The sequence below is a fragment of the Chiloscyllium plagiosum genome, unplaced genomic scaffold (assembly GCF_037043375.1).
Source record: "Chiloscyllium plagiosum isolate Xiang-an unplaced genomic scaffold, Cpla_swu_hap1 HiC_scaffold_13, whole genome shotgun sequence".
In the NCBI taxonomy this organism is placed as follows: domain Eukaryota; kingdom Metazoa; phylum Chordata; class Chondrichthyes; order Orectolobiformes; family Hemiscylliidae; genus Chiloscyllium; species Chiloscyllium plagiosum.
This window is the reverse complement of record NW_028270151.1, coordinates 79,131,406-79,157,640: the sequence shown is the minus strand read 5'-3', so window position 1 is coordinate 79,157,640 and position 26,235 is coordinate 79,131,406. Positions and strand designations below refer to the sequence as shown.

The 26,235-nt window shown below is 42.3% G+C and overlaps 1 protein-coding gene across 14 annotated transcripts in view; it reads left to right on the top strand.

Annotated features, from left to right (window-relative positions):
- The window catches only part of ilkap (integrin-linked kinase-associated serine/threonine phosphatase), a 50,850-nt gene extending 26,707 nt beyond the window's left edge, over nt 1–24,143 (top strand). For all 14 annotated transcript variants that reach the window (XM_087993803.1, XM_087993812.1, XM_087993806.1 and 11 more), the window contains 3 exons: nt 967–1,086; nt 17,364–17,445; nt 19,245–24,143. In XM_087993803.1, the coding sequence (XP_087849929.1) occupies nt 967–1,086; nt 17,364–17,445; nt 19,245–19,385 (343 nt within the window). In that variant the 3' untranslated portion in view covers nt 19,386–24,143. The remainder of the gene's footprint in view (nt 1–966; nt 1,087–17,363; nt 17,446–19,244) is intronic.
- The last annotated feature ends 2,092 nt before the right edge of the window (nt 24,144–26,235 follow it).

The window sequence follows — 26,235 nt, the reverse complement described above, 5'->3', positions numbered from 1 at the left end:
TTTCAACTCTGCTCGGTGTTTGTCCATTTATATGCGTCTGTGAGCATCGTATCAAAAAGTTTTTAGGGGAGTTTTGTCTCTGTATAGTAGGAGTTGACATTGCAATTATTTGTGTCCCCTGGCTAAATGTATCATAGCATTCATCTTCTCATGACTGTACACAATGTAACGTTCCCTGAGACATATCAGTTGGGAAATTGACCACTGCCTGCAGAAAGCAAAGAAGAAAATTGTGTATTTTTCAAACAAGTCATTGATAATGATGAGATATAATCTGATTCCGTTCTTGAACCTTCATAAAGAATGCTACTGGGGTAATTGTGCCCCACTGCCTCTGATTTTCTGGCCCCAGGTGAAAGCCCATAATTTGACGACAGTTCTTCATTTGGCTGTTGCTTCCCACGCGGTCACAGAATCAGCCCTGCGATGTGGTTGGTATGTGTTACTGGAAGGAGGCAAGCCCAAATGATAGGCTAAGCAATGCTGCAAGCATTGTAACTAATGATCATGATGTGAAGTGGGTTTGTTGTCCTGTCGCACAAACCAACCTTCCATCCATTGACTCCTTGGAAAGGCAGCCAACATAATCAAATACCCCTCCCACCTCAGTTATAATCTCTTCCAACCTCTTCAATCAGGCAGAAGATACAAAATCTTAAACACATGTAGCAACAGATTCAAGAACAGTTTCTTCCCCACTGTTATTCGGCTTCTGAATGGTCGTCTCAAATTTAATGTTGATCTCACTGTTTGTGCACCTTCTGCACAGCTGTAACATTTTACTCCTCACTCTGTTCTATTACCCCAATGCACTTGGTATGGTATGATCTGCCTGTACTGCATGCAAAACAAAACTTTTCACAGAACCCAGGCACATGTGACAATAGTAAATTAAATGAAATCAAAATTTGTTTATTTTGTGTGTTTATTGACCAGGGGCTGATATATTGATTTTTGTCTACCCAGAGATGGTCGGGTGATGGGCGTATTGGAGGTGTCACGTTCCATTGGAGATGGACAGTACAAGCACTGTGGCGTGATATCAATACCAGACATTAGGCGCTGTCAGTTAACGCTCAATGACAGGTACAGTACAATGGGTAGTTTCTACCATAAGGTTAGTGCGGCTGTTTATCACTGGCATTACTCGAGGACGTGTTAAACAAATCCAATGCAACAAAAGCTTTCCTTCCAGATTTTTGTTTTTTATTAAATTCCAGGTTGGATTCAGAATCTGCACCTTTTTTGCAGTTGACTAAGTAGGATATGCAGTGCCTGTCAATATCTAAGTGATTTTTGCTGATTTCATTTTGGTGTGCAAACCCTTTTTCCTCAATTTTTAGTTTAGTGATTGTTTCACATAACCTCACATGACTTTCCTCAGCTTGAGAAGGCATTGCAAGTAAGTGCTTCCCTTACTATATAGCTCAAAACATAATCAAGTGGATCTATTAAACATAGGTGGATAAGTGAACAAAAACAATTACTATGTAGAATTAGAATATTTACAAGCTAGCCATCGTCAAGATGGAAAATAATGATATTGTTTGCACTGCAGTGAACAGGAACTGTCCCAAAGTCTCCAAATATTAATCTTAAATAGTGGTTTACTGTTTATTGTCCATAGTTTCTCTCTGGCTTATTTACCCGTCTTTGTTTTTATTTTGATCATTAAATTAAACAAGATGGGCCAAGAAACACTTGTTAAAATTTGAGTGGAACAAAGGAAATGCAAATAATTTGTATTTGAGAAAATAAACATAGAGGATACCTTCATGTTTTGCATAGCCTGAACTCTACCCTTGGGTACCCAGCTAGACAAAACATTCTGCATATCGGAACCAGCTGGGACATTTTATGAGAGTGAATCTGTGTTGTGAACAAAGAGAAAAGCCAATACCACGATGCATGATTGCAGCCCACAGTTGTAGTGTAGCAATAGAGGCATTTGGCATGGAAAAGGTAAGATCCATCAGAGTGACACGTTGCCTTTTCCAGTAAGGGAGTCAGAAACCTGCAAAAGGTCAGAGGTTTGAGATTTCATTCCCCTTGTGCCTGAAATGTCTGGGACTGAAGGAACACGTAGTGAGCAGGTTCCCTGTGTCAACCTGAATCTTCCCTAGACAGCAGTACAGTGGGCAGCATGTGTTACTTCCTGCGTCGCCATCTCAAGTTGGGGATGCAGCATCCCTCATGGGAAAACAGTGAAGTAGTGTTGTGTGACAGAGGAACAGAGTTAACCTGTCAAATCGGATATGATTCTGCACCAGACATGAAAGGTACAAATGTGATGGGTTTTATATCGTTGAAAAGGAGAGGGAGAACAAAGAAAGGTACCCTTGGCAGAAGAAATTGTGTGGCAAAAATATCACCCTTTCTCTGGTCTCTTGCCCATTCTTGATCCTTTATTTGAGAACAATCAGAGTGACATTAGCCATGTAAATGTCTCTGCTGCTCGAACCTGCCTCCATCTGAATTTGCTGCACGTCTTTCTCTCAGGTAGGACTGTAATGTTGTGATCAAACCTACTGTCAAGGCTGGTGCTTTTGGTGGATGGTGTACCAATTGCAGAGGCTGAGTGCCAACTCTCAGGCACTGCTTCCTGCCTCTCCAAGGACCATGACTCTGCCACCAAACATGAACTTGCTGTTTCCATAGTTGTCATTTGGCTTTCACTTCCTCTGGAGATCTTCCCTCTGTGGCTACCCACCTCATAGTTGCCCAATCCCAAATACACCACTTCCACCTCCCCAAGATCCACAAACAGGACTAGTATGGTAGACCCACTGTTTCAGCCTATTCCTGCCTGACTGAATTTGTGTTGTACCATCTCTTACACCATGGCCCAATCCCAGGGCCCATTCCATGCAAGCACAGGAAATGTGGCATCTACCTTTTTAACTGGCCAGTTCATCATCCAAGGCTGTAAATATTCACAGGCGGGGAAGCAGTGATTTGTGTGTTTATTATACCTTATTTACTGCTCACAATGTGGTGTCCACTATTAGTGTGGAGATCTGTTGTTAACTGGATGAACAAAAAAAATCAGCGAGCATGACCTTGTGTTTCCGCTTTCTTGGCATTTTAATTCCATGCTCTCATTTCTCTGTTTGATTGGCAACACATCCACAAGCATTCACTCCATCCATCGCCAACACTCAGTAGCGGCAGTATGTACCATCTGTAAGATGCACTGCACGCATTCACCAAAGATCCACAGATGTTACAAACCCACAATTACTTCTATCTAGAAGGACAAGGATAGCAGGTACATGAAAACATCACCACCTGAAAGTTCCCCTCCAAGTCAGCCGCCACTCTGATTTGAAAGTATATCATTATTCCTTCACTGTCACAGGGTCAAATTCTTGGAATTCCCTTTCTAATGGCATTGTGGAGCTACCTACAGCACATAGACTGCAGCAGTTCAAGAAGGCAGCTCACCACCATCTTGTCAAGGATAACCAGTGAGCGGGTATTAAATGCTGGCCCAACCAGCGAGACCCAAATCCAGTAAGCGAGTTTAAGAAATGTCACCGTTGTGAGTAGTTTATAGCCCCCTTATAACATCTCTACTGTAGGACAGTAGCTGTACTGTACGACAGTATACTACAGCCCTCGTAGGTGATTTTAATATTCATAGAATCTGGGCAATTTAAATTGGCACAGGTGGCCTGAGGATTAGTTTGTAGTGTATTCAGCACAGTTTCTGAGAACAGTATGTTAGGGAATCGATCCAACATGATTGTGTAATGAGACAGGATTAATTAAAGATCTCAGAGTAAAGGATCATCTGGGCACAAATGGTTATAACATGATGGAATCTCCCATTCAGTTTGAGGGTAAGAGTTATGGATCTGAAACTGAAATCTTGAAGATAATTACAAGAATATGAAGTCAGTGTTGGCATTCAATTCTGGTCTTCCCTACTAATAGGAAAGATATTGTTAAACTTGAAAGGATTCAGAAAAGATGTACAAAGCTGTTGCTGGAATTGGAGGGTTTGAGCTACAGGGAGAGGCTGAATAGGCTGGGGTTATTTTTCCATGGAGCATCGGAGGCTGAGGGGTGACCTTTATAGAGGTTTATAAAATCTTAAGGGGCATGGTAAGGGTGAATAGCCAAGGTTTTTTTCCCAGGATAGGGGAGTCCAAAACTAGAGGGCATAGGTGTAAGGTGAGCGGAAAGTTTTAAGAAGGGCCTGAGGGGCAACTTTTCCATGCAGAAGGTGGTACATGTAGGGAATGAGCTGCCAGATGAAATGGTGGAGGCGGGTGCAATTACAACATTCAAAAGTCACCTGGATGGGTGTATGAATAGGAAGGGTTTAGAGGGATATGGGCCAAGTGCTGGCAAATGGGACTGGATCAGTTAGGATGACAGGTCGATGCAGATGGGTTGGATCAATGGGTTTATTTCGGTGCTGGACAACTTTGACTCATAAGTGGACTGGGGCAGTAGGTTAAGACTCACGATGGTAGAGAAGCAATGGCAAATATTTAAGCAGAAGTTTTACTAACTTTCAATAAAGTTAGATTCCATTGAGAAAGAAAGTACTATGCGTGGCCAACTAAGGAAATAAAAGATGGTGTCAAATTGAAAAAGTAATAGCACAAAGATTTGCAGTGGCCCAGAGGGTCGAAAAAACTTTAGAAACCAGCAAAGGATGACTTGAGTACGACCAAGGAAGGGAGAAATTGGAGAATGAGAGAACACTAGCAAGAAATATAAAACCAGATTGTTAAAGTGTATAAAAAGGAAAGGAATAGCAAAAGTAAGCTTTAGTCTCTGACTAAGATTGAAGAATACAAAAGGAAGAAGTAGTAATGGCATTGATTAAATATTCATATATATCTTTGTGGTGGAAGACAACAAAATCATCCCAAGAATAGCTTTTCAAAAAAAAAAGCAGGTGCAAAGGGAAGAACTTAAAATTTATCACGATTGCTGGAGAAAAAAGTAGTAAGAAGACTAATGGGGTTATATATTCTGTAGAGATAATGGATGCATTGATTCTAATGTCCAAATTTTCCCACATCTGGAAAGGTCCGTGAGGTTTTCAGATCAGCAAATGTAACGGCCCCATTAGAGAATGGAGGGAGGTGGATAGCAGGAAAGTATAAGCTGGTTTTGGGAAAATGCTAGAATTCATTAGCAAAGAGGTAGGAGCAGGACATTTAGAAAATCTTCAATAAGGCAAAATCAAGGATTTGTGCAAGATAAGTCATGTTTGACAAATTTATCATTTGAGGTTTTTAAGCATTTAACAAGCAGAGTGAGTAAGTGGGAATCAGGAGATGATCATCTACTTGGATCTCCGTGAGGTCTTTTATACGGTGCTACAAAAGTTGGCTATCCAAGATAAAAGGTCATTATGTTGGGATTAGAAGATAGACTAACAAATAAAAAATAGAATCCTTTTCAGACTGGTGAACTGTAAGTAGTAGAGTAACCCAGGAGTCAGTGCTGGCACCTTAGATATTTGTAATCAATGTCGATAATGTAGATGAAGGATCTGAATCTTTAGTGGCTAAATTTGCTGATTAGAGGTGATCTTTTCTGTTTCAATAAGATTCTGTGGGGATATTTTCTAAAGTGAAGAACTAAAAGAATGTGCTTTAAAATAAGGGGTCATCAATTTAAGATGGAGGTGAAGAGCAATTTCATCTCCAAGAGGTTGAATAAGAGAATTTCAAAAACCAACCAGTGCTGATAGACAAGTGGGATAATCAGGGCAGGTATGAAAGTAGAGTTGGGACTAGTAGGATCAAGTATGATTTTATTAAATAGCACAGTAAGCTCAAATGGCCAAATAATCTCCTATTGTTTACGATCTATTGCCTGATCCACTGACTACACAGTCCGAAGTCATAAATGGACACATTTCATTCACAAACTTCACTTCACCCAAATGTTTTGTAGGCTGGAAATTTATTTTAGTGTAGCTCTTGACCCCTTAACTCCACAGAGTTTGGATTATCAGCAGCATCCTGACTGAACACTTGATATATAAATGGGATTGCTACACCTTAGTTAAAAATGGAATAATAATCACCCTGTATCTAATCAACCACAAGACTAATAAGTGTTTCAACCTCAGACATACCAGTAGCTCAAGTGATCCAAGATAACTTCCATCATTTCCTTTGTATTTGCACACAAGAATTGTGCTGTTTTTGGCAGTAAGATCATCATAAAAATATTTAAATCTATCAAATTAAAATTCCTAACAAACTTGATAAATTCATGGGATGTAGGCATTGTTGGCTGGTCACCATGTGTTGCTGGTCCCTAGTTGCCCTTGTGAAGGTAATGGTGAGTTGCTGAACTAATGCAGTCCCTGTGCTATAGGTAGACCCACAATTCCATTAGGGAGGGAATTCCAGGATTTTGACACTGCAACAGTGAATGAGTGGTGATATATTTCCAACTCTGGATGGTGAGTGTCTTGGAAGGGAACTGGAGTGTGGTGTTCTCGCATATCTGTTGTCCTTGTCCTTCTAGATGGTAGTAGTTGTGGGTATTGGAGGCACCATCTAAGGATCTTTGGTGAATTTAGCAGTGCATCTTGTAGATATGTTCAATAGCAGCAGTGTGGACTAAGTGGTGGAAGGAATAGATACTTATGGATTTGATGTCAATTAAGCTGACTTGTTTTACTTGGATGGTATCAAGCTGCTTGTTGGAGCTGCAGCCATCCAGGCAAGTGGGGAAGCATTCCATCACACTTCTGATTTGTGCTCTGTAGATGATGGTGAGGTGAGTTACTTGCAGCAGTTTTCCTAGCCTCCAACCTGCTCTTGAAGCCACTATATTTGTATGGCGAATCCAGTTGAATTTCTGATCAATGGTAACCCCAAGATGTTGATGTTGGGGATTCAGTGACAGAAACACTACTGAATGTTATGGGGCAGTGATTAGATTGTCTCTTATTGGAAATGGTCATTGTCTGGTATTTGTGTGGTGTAAATGTTACTTGTTACTTGCCACTTGTGAGCCCAAGCCTGGATATTGTCCAGATCTTGGGTTGCTTCAAAGTCTAACAAGTTGTGAATGGTGCTGAACATTGTGCAATCATTGGCAAATATCCCTACTTCTGACCTTCTGATGGAGGGAAGGTCATTGATGAAGCAGCTGAAGATGTTTGGGCCTAGGACACTACCCTGAGGAACTCCTGCAGAGATGCCTTGGAGCTGAGAAGAGTGACCATTGACATCCAAGTCCATCTTCCTGTGTATCAGGTATGACTCAAACCAGCAGATAGTTTGCCCCTGATGCCCATTGATTCCAGTTTTGTGAGGGCTCCTTAATACCAAATGCGGCCTTGATGTCAAAGGCTGTCGATCTCTAACCTCCCCTCTGGAATTCAGCTGATTTGTCCATGTTTGAACCAAGGCTATAATAAGGTCAAGAGCTGGCTGGCCAGGGCAGAACCTAAACTAGACATCAGTGAGCAGGTATTGCTAAGCAGTACCGCTTGATAGCTCGGTGGTTGATAGCTTCCATTATGAGAGTATATTGATGAGACAGTATTAGGCTGGGTTAGGTTTATCTTACTTCTTGTATGCAGGATAGACCTGGAAATTTTCCACATTGTTGAGTCAATGCCAGATGTTGTTCGCTGTCCTGGAACAGCTTGGCTAGGGGAGTGGCAAATTCTGAAGCACAAGTCTTCAGTACAATTACCAAAATGTAGCCAGGACTCATGTACTTTGCAGTATTCAGTTCTTCCAACCGCTTCTTGCTATCACATGGAGTGAACTGAATTAGCTGATGTTGTGATAATGGGGACCACTGGAGGAGGCTGACATGGATCATCTGCTTGGCATTTCTGGCTGAAGATTATTGCGAAAGCTTCAGCCTTATTTTTTGCATTGATGTGTTGAGTTCTTCCATCATTGGGGATATTTGTGGAGTCTCCTCCTGCAGTAAATTATTTAATTATCCACACCATTCATGACTGAATATAGCAGAACTTCAGAGCTTAAGTCTGATCCTTTGGTTGGAGGATGGCTTATCGCTTGCTATCTATGTTGCTTGGCGTGCAATGTTCCTGTTTGATAGTTTCACCAGATTGACACCTCATCTTCAGGTATGCCTGTTGCTGATTCTGCATGCTGTCCTGCACTCTCCATTGAACCAGGGTTGATCCCCTGGCTTGATGGTAATAGTTGAGTGGGCGATATGCTGTGCCATGAGGTTGTAGCTTGTGCTGAAGTACAACTGTGCTGCTTTAGGTGGTTCACGGTGCTTCTTGGATGCCCAGTCTTGAATTGCTAGATCTGTTCAGAGTCTGTCCCATTTAGCACAGTGATACTGCCAAACAATACGGAGGTTACTCTCAATGTGAAGGTGGGACTTTGTCTCCATAAGGACTGTGTGATGGGCACTCTTGCCAAAGCTGTCCTAGACAGATGCATGTGCAACTGGTGTATTGGTATGGTTGAGGTCAAATATGTTTTTCCCTCCTGTTGGTTCCCTTACCACCTGCCCCAGCCCAAGTCTAGCAGTTCTGTCATTTAGAACCAGACCAGCTTGATCAGTAGTGCTGATGCCGAACCACACTTGGCAGTAGACAATGAAATCCACGACTCAAGAGTACATTTTATACCTTTGCCATCGTCTGTGCTTCCTCCAAATGTTGTTCAACATGGAGGAATACCCAATTATCATCCAAGAGAGGACAGTACGTGGTAATCAGCAAGAGGTATAGTGGGGTGTGGAGTCAATGTTGAGGACTAAGGCAACTTCCTCCTGACTGTGAACTACTGTACTGCAACTTCTGCTGGGTCTGTCCTGCCGGTGTGATTCCACGAGTATGACTATGTCAGGCTGTTGCTTGATTAGTCTCTGAGACGGCTCTCTCCCAATTCTGGCGTTAGCCCCCCAGGTGTTAGTGAGGAGGATTTTGCAGGTTTGACAGGGCTATTTCTGCCATTGTCATTTCTGGTGCCTGGATTGATGCCAAGTGGTCCGTCGGTTTCATTTCTTAGTGGATGTTTTATTGCAGTTGTTAGAACTGAGTGGCTTGCGAGGCCATTTCGGTTGAGAGTCAACAACATTGTGGGTCTGGTGTCACATCTAGGCTAGACCAAGTGAGAATGGCAGATATCCTTCTCTGAAGGAACATTAGCTAAGTTTCTGAATTAATAGTCTAGTGATAATACCACTTACCCAAGTAAGTACAAGGTTTAAACAGAATTCCCAGGTCAAACCATCCCTCTAAGGTGATACTTAGTCATTTGGTTTTAGGATCAATTTTGAAAGAAATTAAAGCAACTGCATGAAGGACGTAAAACAAAAATCATGGAGTTGGAACTGTGAAAAGATTTTGTAATCAAAAGGGGTTTCACACAACCCTAAATGAAAACAGAATGCAGCCATCTTGACATCATCATCAAAATCATAGGTTTGCACAAATCTTGGGTGATATTTCAAAGACATTTTTGTGAATTTCACATTTGAGACAGTGCAGGTTATTACTGAATTCACTGCTCCATTTTTGAATCACAATCAGTAGTTTAGAACGTCAAGTCAGAAGAAAAAGAATACATATGGATGAGTTGTGGGCATTTTAAAAGCCAGTCATCTCTTAATGTCGCATTGTAAGTTGACAGGGCACTAGCAACTTTGCATTGATGGGAGAAGACCAAGTAGGATCGGGTCCTGAGGTGGGCACTCTAGGCGAATAACACCTACAAACTTTTCAGCCTTTTCCTTTGCACTTGCGTGTTAAACTCCAAGCATTCAAGGGAATTGCTCTTGGCATCCTGACAATCTCCTGGTGATAATACTGAGACGTGTATACACGCAATGTACCTTAGCCAAGCTCTTCAAGTACAACTATGACATTGGCATCTCCCCAATGTGATGGGGGATTGCCCAGGCATGTTCAACCATGCTGAATAAGGTTGGTCTAAGATGGCCAATTACTGTCCTTGGTTCATTTCCCATTCGAATAACATCAAATAACATCTACTCACCATACCCTTGTCAGTAAACCTCAGTGTGGATTCCCCAAGAATTGTTTTGGTCCAGATATAAATAAATTTTTGATTCATAAATTGACGCGAGATCGAAGTGCCAGAAGAGTGGGCAAGAATAGCTGCCCTTCCTATTAAGACAGCCTTAGAAAAACTAAAGTCAAATCTCCCAATGACTGGAATCATATCTGACACAAAAAAAGGATTGTCATTGTTATCAGAGGCAAATCATAAACCCAGAAGATTACTTTAGGAGTTCCTCGGGGAATTGTCTGAGTCTTACCACTCTTAGTTGCTTCATTAATGACAATTCTTCTGCTGTCAAGTTAGGAGGCATATTTGTTGATGATATTGCAATGATCAGCGTTGTTGGCATTTTGATTATTTTTGAAGCAGCCTCTGCCAACTTGCAACAGGACAGAGGCAACTGGAAAGCTGAAGTGACATGGCAGGTAACTTTGGTCCACCTAGCTGCCAGGCAATGATTATTTCAAATAAGGAAAGGCAGCCTACTGCCCAAGACTGCCGGATGGGGAGTACACATAATGCGGGGAAGCCAAAACAACAGAAGTAACTAGGAGGGGAGGATCAAAAGAAAAAGTACCCTTTTTTTTAAACACTGAATCTCATATTCATTTTTTGACATTTCCTAAATTAGCAAGCATGAGCATCAGTAGAATAAAATCCCTACAGTGTGGAATCAGGCCATTTGGTCTGACAAGTCCATACCAACCCTCCAAAGAGTATCCCACCCACATGTATCCCCCAACCCTATCCCTGTATTTCACAAGACTAATGCACCTAACCTGCACATTTTTGCACTCTGGGAGGCAACCAGAGCAGCCAGTGGAAACCCACGCAGACACTGGGAGAATGTGCAAACTCCTTACAGACAGTCGTCTGAGAGTGAAATCGAACCTGGGTCCCTGGCACTGAGAGGCAGCAGTGCTAACCACTGAACCACTGTGCTACTACAGTTGGTTTCATTGTCTTTTGGACTCAGAAAAAAGCATTAGCAATGAACCCAGATTCCCAGTTCTGAGTACTAATCACTTACTACTTCCATTGGACATGGTTTTTAAAAATACTACTCTTCAAGACGTGGGGAACATATTTAATACCTGGCCCTTAAAGGGTAGTTTTATTCTTTTATGCTGTTAAATGGTTTGTTAAAGTACTTACCAAGATCATTAAGCTGTTGAGGTCAAAGTTGAGAGCTGGAAAAGCACAGCAGGTCAGGCAGCATCCGAGGGGCAGGAAAATCGACGTTTCGGGCAGGAGCCCTTCATGCCTGATGAAGGGCTTTTCCAGCACCACTGTAATCGTGACTCTGATCTCCAGCATCTGCAATCCTCACTTTCGCCTCTAGATCAGACCAGGTAAGAGCAGGTCACAACTCTCTGGGATAGTGCACTGGAAATCAAGCCCCAGTATTTCTGGATTGGTCACAAAAGTTAAAGATTTTAAATTAAGCACACAAAATCTCCTAATTTACTTGATTTTTCAGATCCAGGTTACTTTTTTTAAAAAAAGTACTATTTGTTAGAATTAATTAGACTGTAGTTCCAAGTAAACAGTTATAAACTGTTGGCATATATCACAGCAAATTACAACTGTAATCCCCTTATAATCTCCCCCTTTTATTGCAAGCTCACAGAAAGGTAGGTTATGAGTGAAGGAAGGCTGAAGACAGTTCCGTGGCTCCTGTTCGTGGGTTGCAGAGATGATCGGTATGTTCATAATGGTGGTCAGCAGATTTGCTGTTTGTACAATGCTTACCATCAGTGTCAGGTTACTTACTTTTCGCAACATGCAGCAATTCCTGAAAGAACTGTTTTAAAGCTGGGGTTCTCATTTCAGTCCACAAAACAAAAGTACTGTCTTCACTAATGGCATTGATGAATGCACACACAAGAGGTCTCTGATATCTGTTTGCAGCATTTTTCCTTCTGGTGTCAGCCTAGAAAGGCCTAATTTATTCATTTTTACAACTTGCCTTCGGGATTGAGCTCCCATCCTTAGGCTGCATCTACTAGAGTACACTACCCTATTAACCTAGATAGAATCGAATCGTGCTAGGCCCAAGTGTGAAGGGTGTGATTTAAGTGAGTTGCAAGAGGAATGCTGACTTTCAAGACACTGCACCAAGTGTCTGGAGGGAGCTAAAAGAAAAATACACCAACCATTTTAAAGTTAATCAAATTCTTAGTCCCTTTTATAAATTGTGGCTACAGCATCATAACATGTTGAAAAAGTATTTGTCATATCAGATACTTCATCTCTGTATCAGAGGAAAGGGGAAAAAGAGAGTGAGAATGGATGGGAGCCCTACATTATCTTGCCTGTCTCAACCAGACATCAGCACAGCCCGTATTTCCTCACCTTGTTATGCTCATCAAGTTGTTGTGGGTTTCCTCATGACAGCAAATGATGTGCAGTGACGGGCTCAACAAATGTCTATTTCTGTTGCTCATTCAATTGGGTTTAGCATTAAAGTGTAAATATGGGACTCATTCACCTGCTTGCGAGGCAGTGCCAGATAATCATCTTACGCCCTGCTGTGGCAGGAGCCTGTTGATGTTTGTGACTGCTGTTTCAGATCGAGCAGATTGCACATAGAGGAAATGGCTGTTCAAATTACACAGGGGCAAGGGATGGGAGGCTGGGCAGAAGCTTAATATGGGATGTGGTCCATTACCAAACTTGAGACAATTCAGAACATAAACCAATCGTCAGATTCCTAAACTTAGCTGTTGAATGTATGTAATTCTGTTCATGCGACTTTAACTTACAAAGCACGCTTACCTTCAATGACTGGTGTAACAAGATACCCAAGTTTCCAGCCATAAAGCAGCCAGCTTGGCTACCAATAACATCATGGTCAATCTTTAAAAAGTACTTGGGTGAGCACTTGAAATGTCATAACATTCAAGACTATGGGGCACGTTGCTGGAGTGTGGAGCTGATGTAGATTTAAATAAGTTTTTGACAGTGCAGACTAATTAGGCTGAAGGGCCTCTTCTGTACTGTCTGATTCCACATTATCTCCCTACCTTTGACATTCACTATACTGTCAAAGGAGGAATAGTTGCACAAACAAAAAAAATGAAATGGTTCGTAAATTGATTTGCAAATACAACAAAGTAAATGGCAACTGTGTCGTACATCAGGCTAGGCAAATTCTGCCCTTTTGAAAACAGAACAACATTTGAAAACAGTAACAGAATTGGACAGAGTCAGCACTAATTTACAACCTATTAGAATGTTTTGAGGATATAACTATAGAGCTGATAAATGGGAATCAATGAATGTGATTTACTTAATTTCAGAAGATCATCTTCCATATAAGAGACTAGCATATAACATTAAAGTGCATGGGATTGAGGGTAGTGCACCAACAGTGTACAACCAGTCATCTCTCTCCAATGAGAGAGCAGCCCTATGGTTCTCTGGGCGTCTGGTGAATTTACTTAACTGATGTGGATAGAGATTGGATGACAGACAGAAAACAAAAAAAAGGAATAAATGTGTCATTTTCTGAGTGACTGTCAGTGACCAGTGAGATACTGAAGGGATCAGGGCTTGGACCTCAGCTTTTCATTATATATATACACAAATGATTTAGATGATAGAACTGACTATAATATCTCCATGATTGAAGATAAACAAGGCTGGGTGGGAGTGTGAACAGCAGAGTTGTAGAGATGCTTCACTGTGATTTGGACAAGTTGATTAATTGTTGATATATGTGACGTATCAATAAAATTGGGAAAAGGGAAGGTCCAGTGAAACTTGGGTATCTTGTTACACCAGTCACTGAAGGTAAGCGTGCAAGTGCAGAGAGAAGTGATTTTTTTGAAGAAGAAGTAATGAAGAGGATTGATGAGGGCAGAATAGTAAATGTGATCTATATTAACTTCAGTAAGGCGTTCGACAAGGTTGTTCTTGGTAGACTGGTTAGCAAGGTTAGATCACATGGAATACATGGAGAATTAGCCATTTGGATATGGATCTGTCTGGAAGACAAAGGGTGGTGGTGGAGGGTTGCTTTTCAGACTGGAGGCCCGTGACTAGCAGTGTGCCACAAAGATCGGTGCTGGATCCACTACTTTTTGTCATTTATATAAATAATTTGGATGTGAACACAGGGGTATGGTTAGTAAGTTTGCAGATGACACCAAAATTGGAGATGCAGTGGAGAGTGAATAAGGTTATCTCAGAGTACAATGGGGTCTTGATCAGCTGGACCAATGGGCAAGGCATGGTAGAAGGAGTTTTAGATAAATGCGAGATGTTGCATTTTGGAAAAGCAAATCAAAGCAGGACTTATATACTTAATGGGAAGATCTTGGGGAGTGTTGATGAGCAAAAAGACCTTGGAGTGCAGGTTCATAGCTCCTTGAAAGTGGAGTCTTAGTAGATAGGATAGTGAAGAAGGCATTTGTTATGCTTTCCTTTATTGGTCAGTGGATTGAGTGTAGGAGTTGGGAGGTCATTTTGCAGTTGTACAGGACATTGCTTCAGCCACATTTGGAGTATTGCATGCAATTCTGGTCTCCTTCCTATAAGAAGGATGTTATAAAACTTGAAATGGTTCAGAAAGGATTTATGAGAATGTTGCCAGGATTGGTGGGTTTGAGCTATAGGGAGAGGCTCAACAGGCTGGGGCTGTTTTTCATGGAGGCTGAGGGATGACCTGAGAGAGGCTTATAAAATCATGAGGGGCATGGATAGGATAAATAAGCAAGGTCTTTTTCCTGACATGGGGCATCCAGGGCTAGAGGGCATAGGTTTAAGGTGCGAGGGGAAATATATGAGGGACCTAAGGGGCAACTTTTTTCACAGAGGTTGGTGGGTGTATGGAATGAGCTGCAGAGGAAATGGTGGAGGCTGATATGGATAACTGCATTTAAAAGGCATCTAGATGGGCATATGAATAGGAAGGGTTTAGAGGGATGCTGGTAAATGGGAATAGATGTATATAGAATATTTAGTCAGCATGGACAAGTTGGACTGAAGAGTCTGTTTCTGTGCTGTATATCTCTATGACTCTATGATGGCAAGATGATTTGCTGGAATATAATGTGCAATTTTGCTTTGTTTTTATTGGGAAGAATGCTCTGGAGGGAGTGCCAGACTGATTCCTGTCATTCCAGGAATCAATGTATGAAGAGACTCCAGATCAGTTAACGTTGACTCGATTGTAGAAGATTGTGGGTGGGTCCAGGGAATCTCACAGAAACCAGTAAATTCTCACTCGCCTATACTTGTGAAAACAGGAAGGATATTCCCGATGACCAAGAAGTCCAGAAGCAGGGGTCACAGCCTAAGAGTACAAGGGTAGACTATTTAGGGCTGAAATGAAGAGAAATTCCAACCCCCCCCCAAGGGAGTGGTGAGTCTGTGGATTTCTCTGCCAGAGGAAGCAGTTGAGGTCAAAACATTGTCGAGACTGTGGTGCTGGAAAAGCCACAGCAGCTCAGGCAGCATCCGAGGAGCAGTTTCGGGCATAAGCCCTTTATCAGGAATGAGGCGTGTGGGGCCAGGGGGCTGAGAGATAAATGGCACGGGGGTGGGGTTGGGGGTGAAGGTAGCTGAGAAAGTGATAGGTAGATAAAGGTGGGGGAGAAGATGATAGGTCGGAGAGGAGTGTGGAACGAATAGATGGGAAAGGTGATGGACAGGTCAGGAGGGCTGTGCCGAGTTGGAGGCTTGGCACTGGGATAATGGGGGGTGGGCGGTCTGAGGAGAGGTGGTGGTAAATGAGGAAACTGTTGAAATCCACATTTATCCCGTGTGGTCGCAGGGTCCCAAGGTAGAATATGAGGCGTGGGACACCCGCACCAACCAATCCCACCACCCCGTGGCTGAACACTTCAACTCCCCCTCCCACTTCGCCAAGGACATGCAGGTCCTGGACCCCCTCTACAGTCAAACCGTTAGCACTCTATGCCTGAAGGAAGAACGCCTCATATTCTGCCTTGGGACACTGCGACCACACGGGATAAATGTGGATTTCAACAGTTTCCTCATTTACCCTCTTTCCCCACCCAGGAACAGAATACAGAGTAGGATAATCAGTCGTGATCATACTGAATGGTGGAGTAGGCTCAAAGGGTACAATAGTACACTGCTGTTCCCATTTTCTTTGTTTCCTCCTCTTTCACCCACATGAGGCAGATTTCTCTAGCAGGGTTGATTGAACTGACCAGATAATTGCCATTTCTAACCACGTCACTAGAATCCTTTCAGTCACAAGTTGCGAGGGAAAAGGCAATAATGGAGTAGGTTCGGGCTGTCTAAGAGTGTGAACTTGCCTCCCTGCCTCAATAATATTCATACAATGAATAAAAGTGGGTCACTCAAGCATTCAGTAAGATCCTGGCTGATCTGATTTTTAACCTCAACCCTACAATCCTACATATCTAAATCTTTTCAAGCATCTATATACCTCTGCATTAAAAATGTTTGAAGGTCTGCATCCACTGCATATATCACCTTAAAATTTTTGCTGTCACAAATTTGTCACTTCATGGAAAATTCATCTTTAGATGTTGGTACCAACTGTGTTATTCTGTTCTTTTGCATGTCTCATGACTGGAATGATTGAGGTGATGCATTTAATAATAATTGTGAAATAATGGTCATTTCCATTTATCTCCTCTAAATGCTTGGTACACTTAGAGATAGTCATTAAAGGCTAACTAACAGTTCTGCATTGGGTCCTCTCTCTAGTGGCCAATTCCCAGTTCAAATGTGGCTGAGGAATTTGCCCCCTGTGGTAATAAGTTGAGATAAAAGACATAATTGAGCCCTCACACCCAGCCTTTGTTGTGATGTGGATTACTTTCAGCACAACCTACCCATTCTCTCCTACTCCCAGCTCTCATTATTACTTGTTCACCTTCTTCTGTCCTGCCCTACTATCATAATGCCCTTGTCTGACTGCACCTTTCATATCTCTGTCTCTTTTTCTCTCTGGGCTCCAACTATCCATTCACCCCAACTTTTTTTCAGCATAAATACCATTTTTCTTTCCCCTAGCTGCTATCAGTTCTGATGAAGAGTCATAGGACTCCAGATGTTAAGTCTGCTTTCTTCCCACAGATGCTGTCAGACATGCTCAATTTTGCCAGCAACTTCTGTTTTTGTTACAGAATTGGGCTCTGCTGCCCTCAGTACAGTTTCTAGCACGAAGTGCTCAGACATGAATAGTGGTCAAATGACTGAGGTATTGGAGAGGGAGCCACCACCCAAAGAAAGTGTAAACCGTAGCGAAATGTGTTGTGCTGCTTTTCGTCCAAATACAAATCGGCACTGCTTCTGAAACAATGCTTTCCTATGACAACTGTGTGATTTTTTTTCTCTATTTCTTTACAGGTTTATTCTCCTGGCTTGTGATGGATTATTTAAAGCTTTCACCCCAGAGGAAGCTGTTCAGTTTGTTTCAGCAATACTTGAGGTACAGTTTGCTGGTGTGTCAGTGGTGTGCTTTCCTCTGGTGAATTTTGTAAAGTTTTGCAGGTTGGATGAAGGTTTTGATATGTCACGACCTCCAGCCAATACGTCCCTGCAGATTGCTTATTGAACAGCTTCAGGTTTCCCAGTCCACCAGCAATTGCCCTTTCTGGGCTGTTCCAGATCGTTTCCTGACTGAGCAACAGCTGCTTCCCCAACCTGCCACTCCAGGCCTTCCCACTTACATTGCACTTTACTTCAACTCTACCCAGCCCCATAGGATCCCTACAGTGTGGACAGGCCATTCGGTCCAACAAGTCCACACTGACCGTCCAAAGCGCATCCCACCCAGACCCCCTATCCCATCCCTGTAACCCTGCATTTCCTGTGTCGAATTGGCCAGGCAAAGTTGCCCATAGTGTCCAGGGATGTGCACGCTAGGTGGATTAGCCATGGGAAATGCAAGGTTACAGGGATGAGGTAGGGATGTCTGGGTGGAACACTCTTTGGAAGGTCAGCATGGTCTTGATGGAACGAATGGCCTGCTTCCACACTTTAGGGATTCTATGATTCTGTGAGAACTGAAGCATCCACTTTCTATGGTGGACATAACAAAACAGCATGAATGTAGATTAGATTAGATTACTTACTGTGTGGAAACAGGCCCTTCGGCCCAACAAGTCCACACCGCCCCGCCGAAGCGCAACCCACCCATACCCCTACATGAACCCCTTACCTAACACTACGGGCAATTTAGCATGGCCAATTCACTGACCTGCACATCTTTGGACTGTGGGAGGAAACCGGAGCACCCGGAGGAAACCCATGCAGACACGGGGAGAACGTGCAAACTCCACACAGTCAGTCGCCTCAGGCGGGAATTGAACCCGGGTCTCTGGCGCTGTGAGGCAGCAGTGCTAACCACTGTGCCACTGAGCAGTTACTCCATCGAGCCAGCCCTATGCTCCTCATGCCTGAAAGATCATGACCAATGTCTTTTATAAGCTGTGCAACTGCAGTGATCTGAATGTTGTCAGAAAGTGTGGTGCTGGAAAAGCACAGCAGGTCAGACAGCCTCCGAGGAACAGGAGAGTCAAACCACCTATCCATATGTTTCAAAAATCACAAGGTACCTTGCTTGTCATTTCCTTCATTGCCTTCCATTGGCATGTTGTCTCTTGTGAGGCATGAGAAAAGGCAGGGGTCGAAAAGATGGATAATGTTCCAGCTTACTGACTGTTCCAGGGGCACTCAGCTCTCTACATTAATTTGTAAAGTGCCCGTACATTATACATACTCCTAATGGATAATGTCCCAACACCCATTGTGAATTTAGTCAGCATCCTCATATGCACAACAGGTGTCACTGGACAGGCAGGAATCTCTAGAAAGGCAACAAGTTTTCTTACTCTCCATTCTGAATCCCAAGGCCACTTCTAATGCGGGCTACCACTATGACTTTAAATTCCAAAACTGGATGGAGCGGGGTGACTCTTTGGTTACACATACTGGATAAAGTTTAGACACTTTTGAATAGGGTAATAAGTTCCATCCAGTTCGCAGCCAGTGTTCTGGTAAGACAACCAAAGGACAAGGATGCCCCTGGGGTTTTCAGCCAAGCATTGCATGGTTCGGTTTGTCCAGCAGTAACAATCAGCGAATGCGTACCCTACTCCCTCAAATCCACAGAAGGTACCAAACTGGGCCCCCAGGAGTTTTCTCGTCTTGAACCTGTCTGTATCAGCTGCTTACCTGAGTTGTAAACCAGTAACTCCATCGGGTGGTCTTTGTGTCAACCCACAGGACAAGACTCTGACTGCAAGGCCAGGGAAGTCGGCACAGGACGTGCAGTTTGAAGCTGCCTGTAACAGACTGGCCAGTGAGGCAGTCCGCCGGGGCTCTGCGGATAATGTCACCATCATTTTGGTCGCCATCAGGCATTGACATGAGGACCCTGCCTCAATGAGAATATCTCGTAGGTGAATACAGGTGTCCAGGAGGATTTGCCAATCTTGAAGGGAAAAGATGGGACAACCTCAGGACACTTCAGAAATTTAAAAGTAAAATGCTTAACTTTTATTTCCTTACTCCTCTCATCTGATCTTGTCGAGTTGCCAGCCTGCCACTGACCAACACTCCTAGATGTAAACATCCGTGCACCTGACAATAGCAGAGATCCTTTATTTTTGTCTCCAATAACCCAATGGTGGAGCTGCTGCCTCCTCTGTTTAGTAAGCTGAACCAATTCTTGTTTTTAAAAAAAAACTTTTTCTCACCACTCAATCACATGGCGGAACAGAGTTGACTTGGCAACATTTCTCTGCACCTGCTGGTGTTGGAATGCTAACGTGTGCATGGATAGAAGGGCCAAGGAGTACGGCCTGTACACAGACTGGCTTGCGGCCACTCTTGTCTGAGACAGTGGTAGTTTTGAGAAATAACATCCAGAACCAGATGCCAGGAAAGGATTTTGAAGTCCTCCATCCCAGACTGTAATGTGTGGAAGTCTTTAATGAGTTCAAGATTCTGTTTTATATACTGTTATTGTCGCCTCGTTTGTTCATGCTGGTGTTGAGGTCTGTTGTTGGTTGAATCCTAGTTAAAGTTGTTTCTTTTCCAAATGGTTTGCTGTAACATCTCATTTCAGTACAAGCACTGACATGTTATTTTGTTGTCCAACACCTTCTAGTGGTGGTTCCTATCAGTGCCTTCTCTTGCAGAAACATACATGAGGATAGTTGCTCAGACCCTAATTACATTACAGTACATGGTGAAGCAAAATTGGGCAGTAATGAGACAATGAGCAAGTGCGCACTCTGGTGCATTTTAGTAATCCACCTTATCTTTTTCCCCACAAAGGCTAACCTTTTAATACAATGAAGCTCTCTTTCCTTCTCATGCAGAGCTGCTGCTTCACCTTTTGCAGGATGGCATTATGACTGTTAACATCAATAATAGATTAGCAGCCCTGACTACAGAGCTACTGAATTCTGCTTCGTCTCCAGCCGTAAACAATCAAAGAGCAATGCAGCACAGGAGGCTATTCCAGCCCATTGAGCCGGCAATTACTCTTTCATGATCAATCCAGTCAGTTCCTTCCCCAGCTCCCTGCAGATTTGAGTGCTTTTTTTCCATTTCCGTTGTGAAGGCTAGGGTCTTATCTGTGTCCACCACCCTATCAAGCAGTGTATTCCAAATCCTAACCGGTTACTGCATGAGAAAATGTTCCACTTGTTCCTTTGCCTCAAATCTCTGTCATCTGGGTATTGAATCTTCAGTCACTGCAAACAATTTATACTTAATTATTCCACCTCCCATATTTCTTGCAAATCTCCTCTTAGTCTTCTCTGCTCTTAGGAGAGCAATCTCAACTTATCCGATCTGCTCCCACAATTTTAAACGCTCATCCTCTGAGCCGTTTTCATAAACCTCTTCAGTGACCGTCTTCATCATTGCTCAATCTTTCTGGTCCTGAAACCTGACCCGTTTCATGTCCCACTTACTTTACATGGCTGCTGCAGTTGTATTCGTACAGTGCCCTTAGGTCAGTAACAACACACCAGGCCTTTGGTTCATGGCTTTTGTAGGGAATTGAAGCATGTCTCAAGGTCAGGAGTGGAAAAGAAATTCCACATCATAGAATCACAGAGTTATTGTGGTACCATAACAGACCATTCAGCCCAACAGGCTCTCTAAACATGTTAAAATTAGTTCCTTCTGCTGCCTTTTCCCTGTAATTTTGCATTAAAATGAAATTTAACTTACTTGATATGTAAGTATACCATTGCTGCAGGATAATTTTAAAAGCGAACCCCTCCAACTCTGATCTATGTACTTGGTAGTTTCAGACTGGGCCTCGCAACCAACACCCGTGAATGGTCCTCACAGGCAACTTCTAATGCTGTCAATAATCAGTAAACACTGGGTCCCCAGTGGTCATTGTTTCAGAGGCAACAGGAGTCTCGAAGTTTTCCCCTTCTCCTCCCTCCCCCACAGTCCCACCACCACCCGTGTCATGGGAGGCCATCTGCTTCTATGGTACCAGGATGGTTCTGTTTACCTGACTTTGGGACCAGTATTAGATCTATTAGGGAAATTATATGCGAGTTCCACATGAGGCCAAATAATTTATGGAAATGAAAACAAAATACTCTGCATGCTGGACAATGGGAATAAAAACAAAGTAGTGGAAAAGCTCAGTGGGTTTGGCAGGATCTGAAGAGAGAAACAGAATGAAATGGGAATGACCCCAACCATTCAGTTGCTTGCTGTTTCAATAAACCATTTTGCTCCCATGCTGATATTTACATCCTTGACTTGCTGCAGTATTCCAGTTGAGCTCAACACAAGCTTTATAGTCTCTTGGACTCAATATTTAGTTCAGAGCATTACCTCTTGTACTCTGTTTTTCTGACATCGCCCCGAGCTGGGTCTCTCACTGTTATGTGGATACAGATGTTTGCACCATACCTGACTATTTTGATAAGAGTTGAGTAAAAAGTGCTTCAGTTTAAAAGTAATGTGATCTCAGGACCTCAACTATCACCATTTGTAGTCAAGAACGCACGGCCTTCATATCATTTGTCGTGACTACTGACTAACAATGACAAAATAAATATGATGTCCCAGATTTTGATGATGGATTTTTCTCTCTCATTCCTTGTTTTTAAAGTTATTTGTGAATACGACTGTATGTGGATTGAAGAAAAGCAATAATTAAAAACTGTTTCTTTCACTGAGATTCCAGCTTTTTAACCACTGCACTTGAGGCTTAAGACTGTAGATTGCAAGCAGTTACCCCCATACATTGTTATCATATGCAACGATAATACCAGCATGGTATACACATTGACATGTCCAGTTGAGTCATTTCCTGTAGCTTTTCACGGCTATCCCTGCAGTTTGTCATATGCAGCATCAAATATTTCTTGGTTGGATTCACTTTGTTAACCTCTTCTTCATAACTTCAGAGTAGCTGTATATCCATGTAATAGATACTTACCTGGGAGTTTCTGCAAACTATTAGTGCAGCTTCTTCATTTTAATGAATGATCGCATTTCATAATCTAATTCGGAACCCAGGGGGTTTGGCATGGGATCTACATTTTTCAGAAGGAAAGGAACTGACCAAGGCATTCTTCTATAAGAGCAGGAGTTTGCCATTCATGTTGCTAGCTGATTCACAAGGGTGCCCGAGTTGTGGGTGCTAGTGTCCTGGGACTGAAGCCCAGTTCTTTTAATCGCTTTTAAGGCATACCCTTTCTCAGTTGTAACTCTACTACAATATGAATTCTGTCCAACATTTACAGAATTTGTGGTGATTAAGGGACCTGTTGAGAAATGTGTTTTAAAAAAAAATCTTTCGGCTATCATGGACTTTTCTTTAGTATGATGAAATGACCCCCCCCCCCCTACCCCGCAACACCTTGGAGTGAAATGTGGTAGAATGAATATATTGAGCAAGTGATGTGCCAGAGATTAGTGTAGTAGGTAGGCAGCATGTATTGCACGTGATGTTGTCTAATAATACATGGAAATGAAACTTGATCTTGCAAAGTAACCTGCAGCCTGACTTCAAACCAAGAAAGCAATTATATTTTATAAAACTACCCATACTGTCCTAAACCAGTTTTGATTTGATTTGGTACACCACAAGGTAGCAACACATTAAGGTTTTAGAAAGGTTATATTCACATGGATGGATTACACTGTTAGAAAATTTATGTAAGGTTGAGGTATATACCTCAGCTACATTACAGTTATGTCCCCCGTGAGATATGCAGAAACTGCTCTCCCAGTTTAGGTCATTCAATATTCTTGGCATATTCTAGCTTGTAGCATTTTTGATATATTTTGATAGTGAAAAGCATTTTGATTGTGAAAGACATTTCACGCAAAAGCTTTCATGCACAATCCTGTCCATGTTCGTCTCTTTCGCCTATACACATGTAGCAATATATATCATTATCCAGCCACTGCTGCTCTAGTGCAAGTTGAGAAACACTAGATCTATCACATACATATGAACACACATCATTTCATTTCACTGGATTATTTTGGAAAGACTTGAGATGGTGCTTGACAGGACTTAGATGTGGGTCATGGCTTGATGATGTATCATTGATCCATTCCACTTCAAATATGAGAGGTCATCTGAAGTGGAAATATAAATCAGACTTTCACTGTGCTCATTATTTTTCCTTCACGAGTACAAGGTGTTCATGATGGATGCTAGTTTATTTTCTATTTCACCCCACCCTCCCCACTTTTCCAGATAATGGATTTTGGAAAAGTGTATTTAGCCAATGACATTCTTTTGTATTGTGCTAGAATGGAAATTCAGCACTACCATGCTGCCAATCATGAGTTGCTACGTAGATTTAGTTGTGATCTCTTGTGTCACTATCATTCAGAACCTTCCACTCTAGTACCCTCAGCATTTTTCTCCTTGTGATTTGTATAAACTTTAAGAACTAACATTAGATAGAACATTGACCTTAACCTGGCCATCCCTTTGATGGTTGTCATCCCATGATGTTGTACAACTTTCCTTTAGACTGCTTGCTGTTCAGGTTTAGGGATTAGAGTAAGTTTAGTAGGTGCAGAGGTCAGTCAAGGTTCAACTTCTGTTTGACAAAGAAACTTGAAGATTTCAAATGTAAAATTTCAACTCCAACGAAATAAAACAAAACTGAGAAATTACTGACTTTCTCTCTGCCTTGGTGTACTTATGATACTTGAAATGTGATATCTGTGGCAGAATTTTCCTATGAACAATAAGTTTAAAAATAATAGTGGAGCCATTGGCTGAGAGATGAAGGACATTGTCCCTGTTTGTGTCTCTCACTAACTGTACAACCATGGGAACTACTGGATGAAGTACTGCCCAACACGTTCTAATATTAATCTTCAAAATTTTGCTTCATTTAACTTAACTTTCTATATGAGACACAAACACACACACACACACACACACACACATCACGTCAAGGAAAACTTAACTAGAAGAGAATGTCCTGTGGTTAACAAGGGTATATTTGTTGCACTTTAACGTCTAGTTACTGGTTATATTTGTTTGATGGTCATTGTTACAAAAACTGAGGAGTTATAGGTCTCATTATTTAGAGTCCCAAGCTGTTCTCAAATAAGTCCTCATGACATCATGATGTTTGGTGGTGCTTATAGCACTCCCCAGTATGTACACTTTCAGAACCATACTGATATCCATTCTGTTCCCAGATCTGAGGAAGGGTCATTGAACCCAAAATGTTAGCTCTGGATTTCACTCCACAAATGCAGCCAGATCTGAGCCTTTCCAGCAATTTCTGATTTTGTTTCCATTCCGTCTGTCTGCTCTGTCACCCAGTGCAGGAAGAAAAGCTGGTTGGAAATAAAATATTTTTGTGCAGTAAGGTCTAACCTTACAGACCCAGAAACCATCTTGTATGTGTCGAGGTAGCAGCTATGCAGTGGCAGAGCATTATATTAGAGACTTCCGATCCCTTGATTGCCACGTGGTTTCCTTAAGAAAAAAAGTAATAACCCATTTGCTGTTTGGGGGCTGGGGACTGACAAATTTATAACTTGCCCCTCACTCTGCCAGTTGTACTTCGTTTAGCTGCAGTGAATGGTCTGAGTTCTAGTGTATTAAGAATGTTTCTTTGGACATTGGGAGCTTCTAGTTTGACAATTTGCAAAAGTACCATTCACTGTGGTGGAAATTAAGTGCTTGTTCTAGGCTCAGAAGCAGTGGAAAACTGGATGCGGATTCTATTCCGGATTTGTGTTCGCCCCATCTTTCCATTGGACTTGCACAAACCTCATTAGTGCAATTGCTTCAGCCACTGTCCAGGCGTTTCAATTAGACCAAGGCCAGCATTGCAGATGCTTAGCCAGTAGAAGTTTCTAACATGTCCACCCTAAAGTCTTATTGAGGCTAGTTTGTGTTTTTGGCAGCTTTGTTTTGACTTGTTTTACACCACTGCTGCATCTTTAAATCATGTTTGTTCCTATTAGCTGCACTCGAGTTTGGACCGTTATGATTCAGTAGTTTGCTTGATAGAGCTGTCCTCGTTACCCCTTGATTTTTAGTTCTCCCTGGTAACTTTGTGCTTTAAGAGGAAGTAGAAATGCAGATACTCTCCTCCAGACAATCTCGAATACTAGACAGAGGAAATAGGAACAAGAAGAGGCTATTCAAGCCTGATCTACCATTCAGCTAGATCCAGGTCAATCTGTATCTTAACTCCATCAACTCAGTTGTAGGGTACCCTCAATTGTACCCTACCGTCCATAGGCTTTGGAATCAATAGCCTCAGATTTCCCCCAACGCAAGGTGCTTCCTGATTTCAGTCCTGAATGACCTGACTGTAATTTTAAGACTATGCCCTTTCATGTTAGATTACCCCCACCAGTAGAAAGTTTACCTATCCTGTTGAATCCACTGAATCACTATCACCATGTGTTTCCACTCCATTCCAGACTTTGCCCCTGTCCCAGCCTATCACTTGTCTATTTCACCACTTCAACACACTCCAAGCCAGTCTCCCAAATTCTACCCTTCATAAACTTGAGCTCGTTCAAAATTCAGACACTCATCCTTAATTGCTCCATGTCTCATTCCCCTATCAGCCCTATGATTAGATTAGATTAGATTCCCTACAGTGTGGAAACAGGCCATTTGGCCTAACAAGTCCACACCGACCCTCCAAAGAGTAACCCACCCAGACCCATTTCCCAACATTTATCCATGACTAATGCACCTAATACTATGGGCAATTTAGCATTGCCAGTT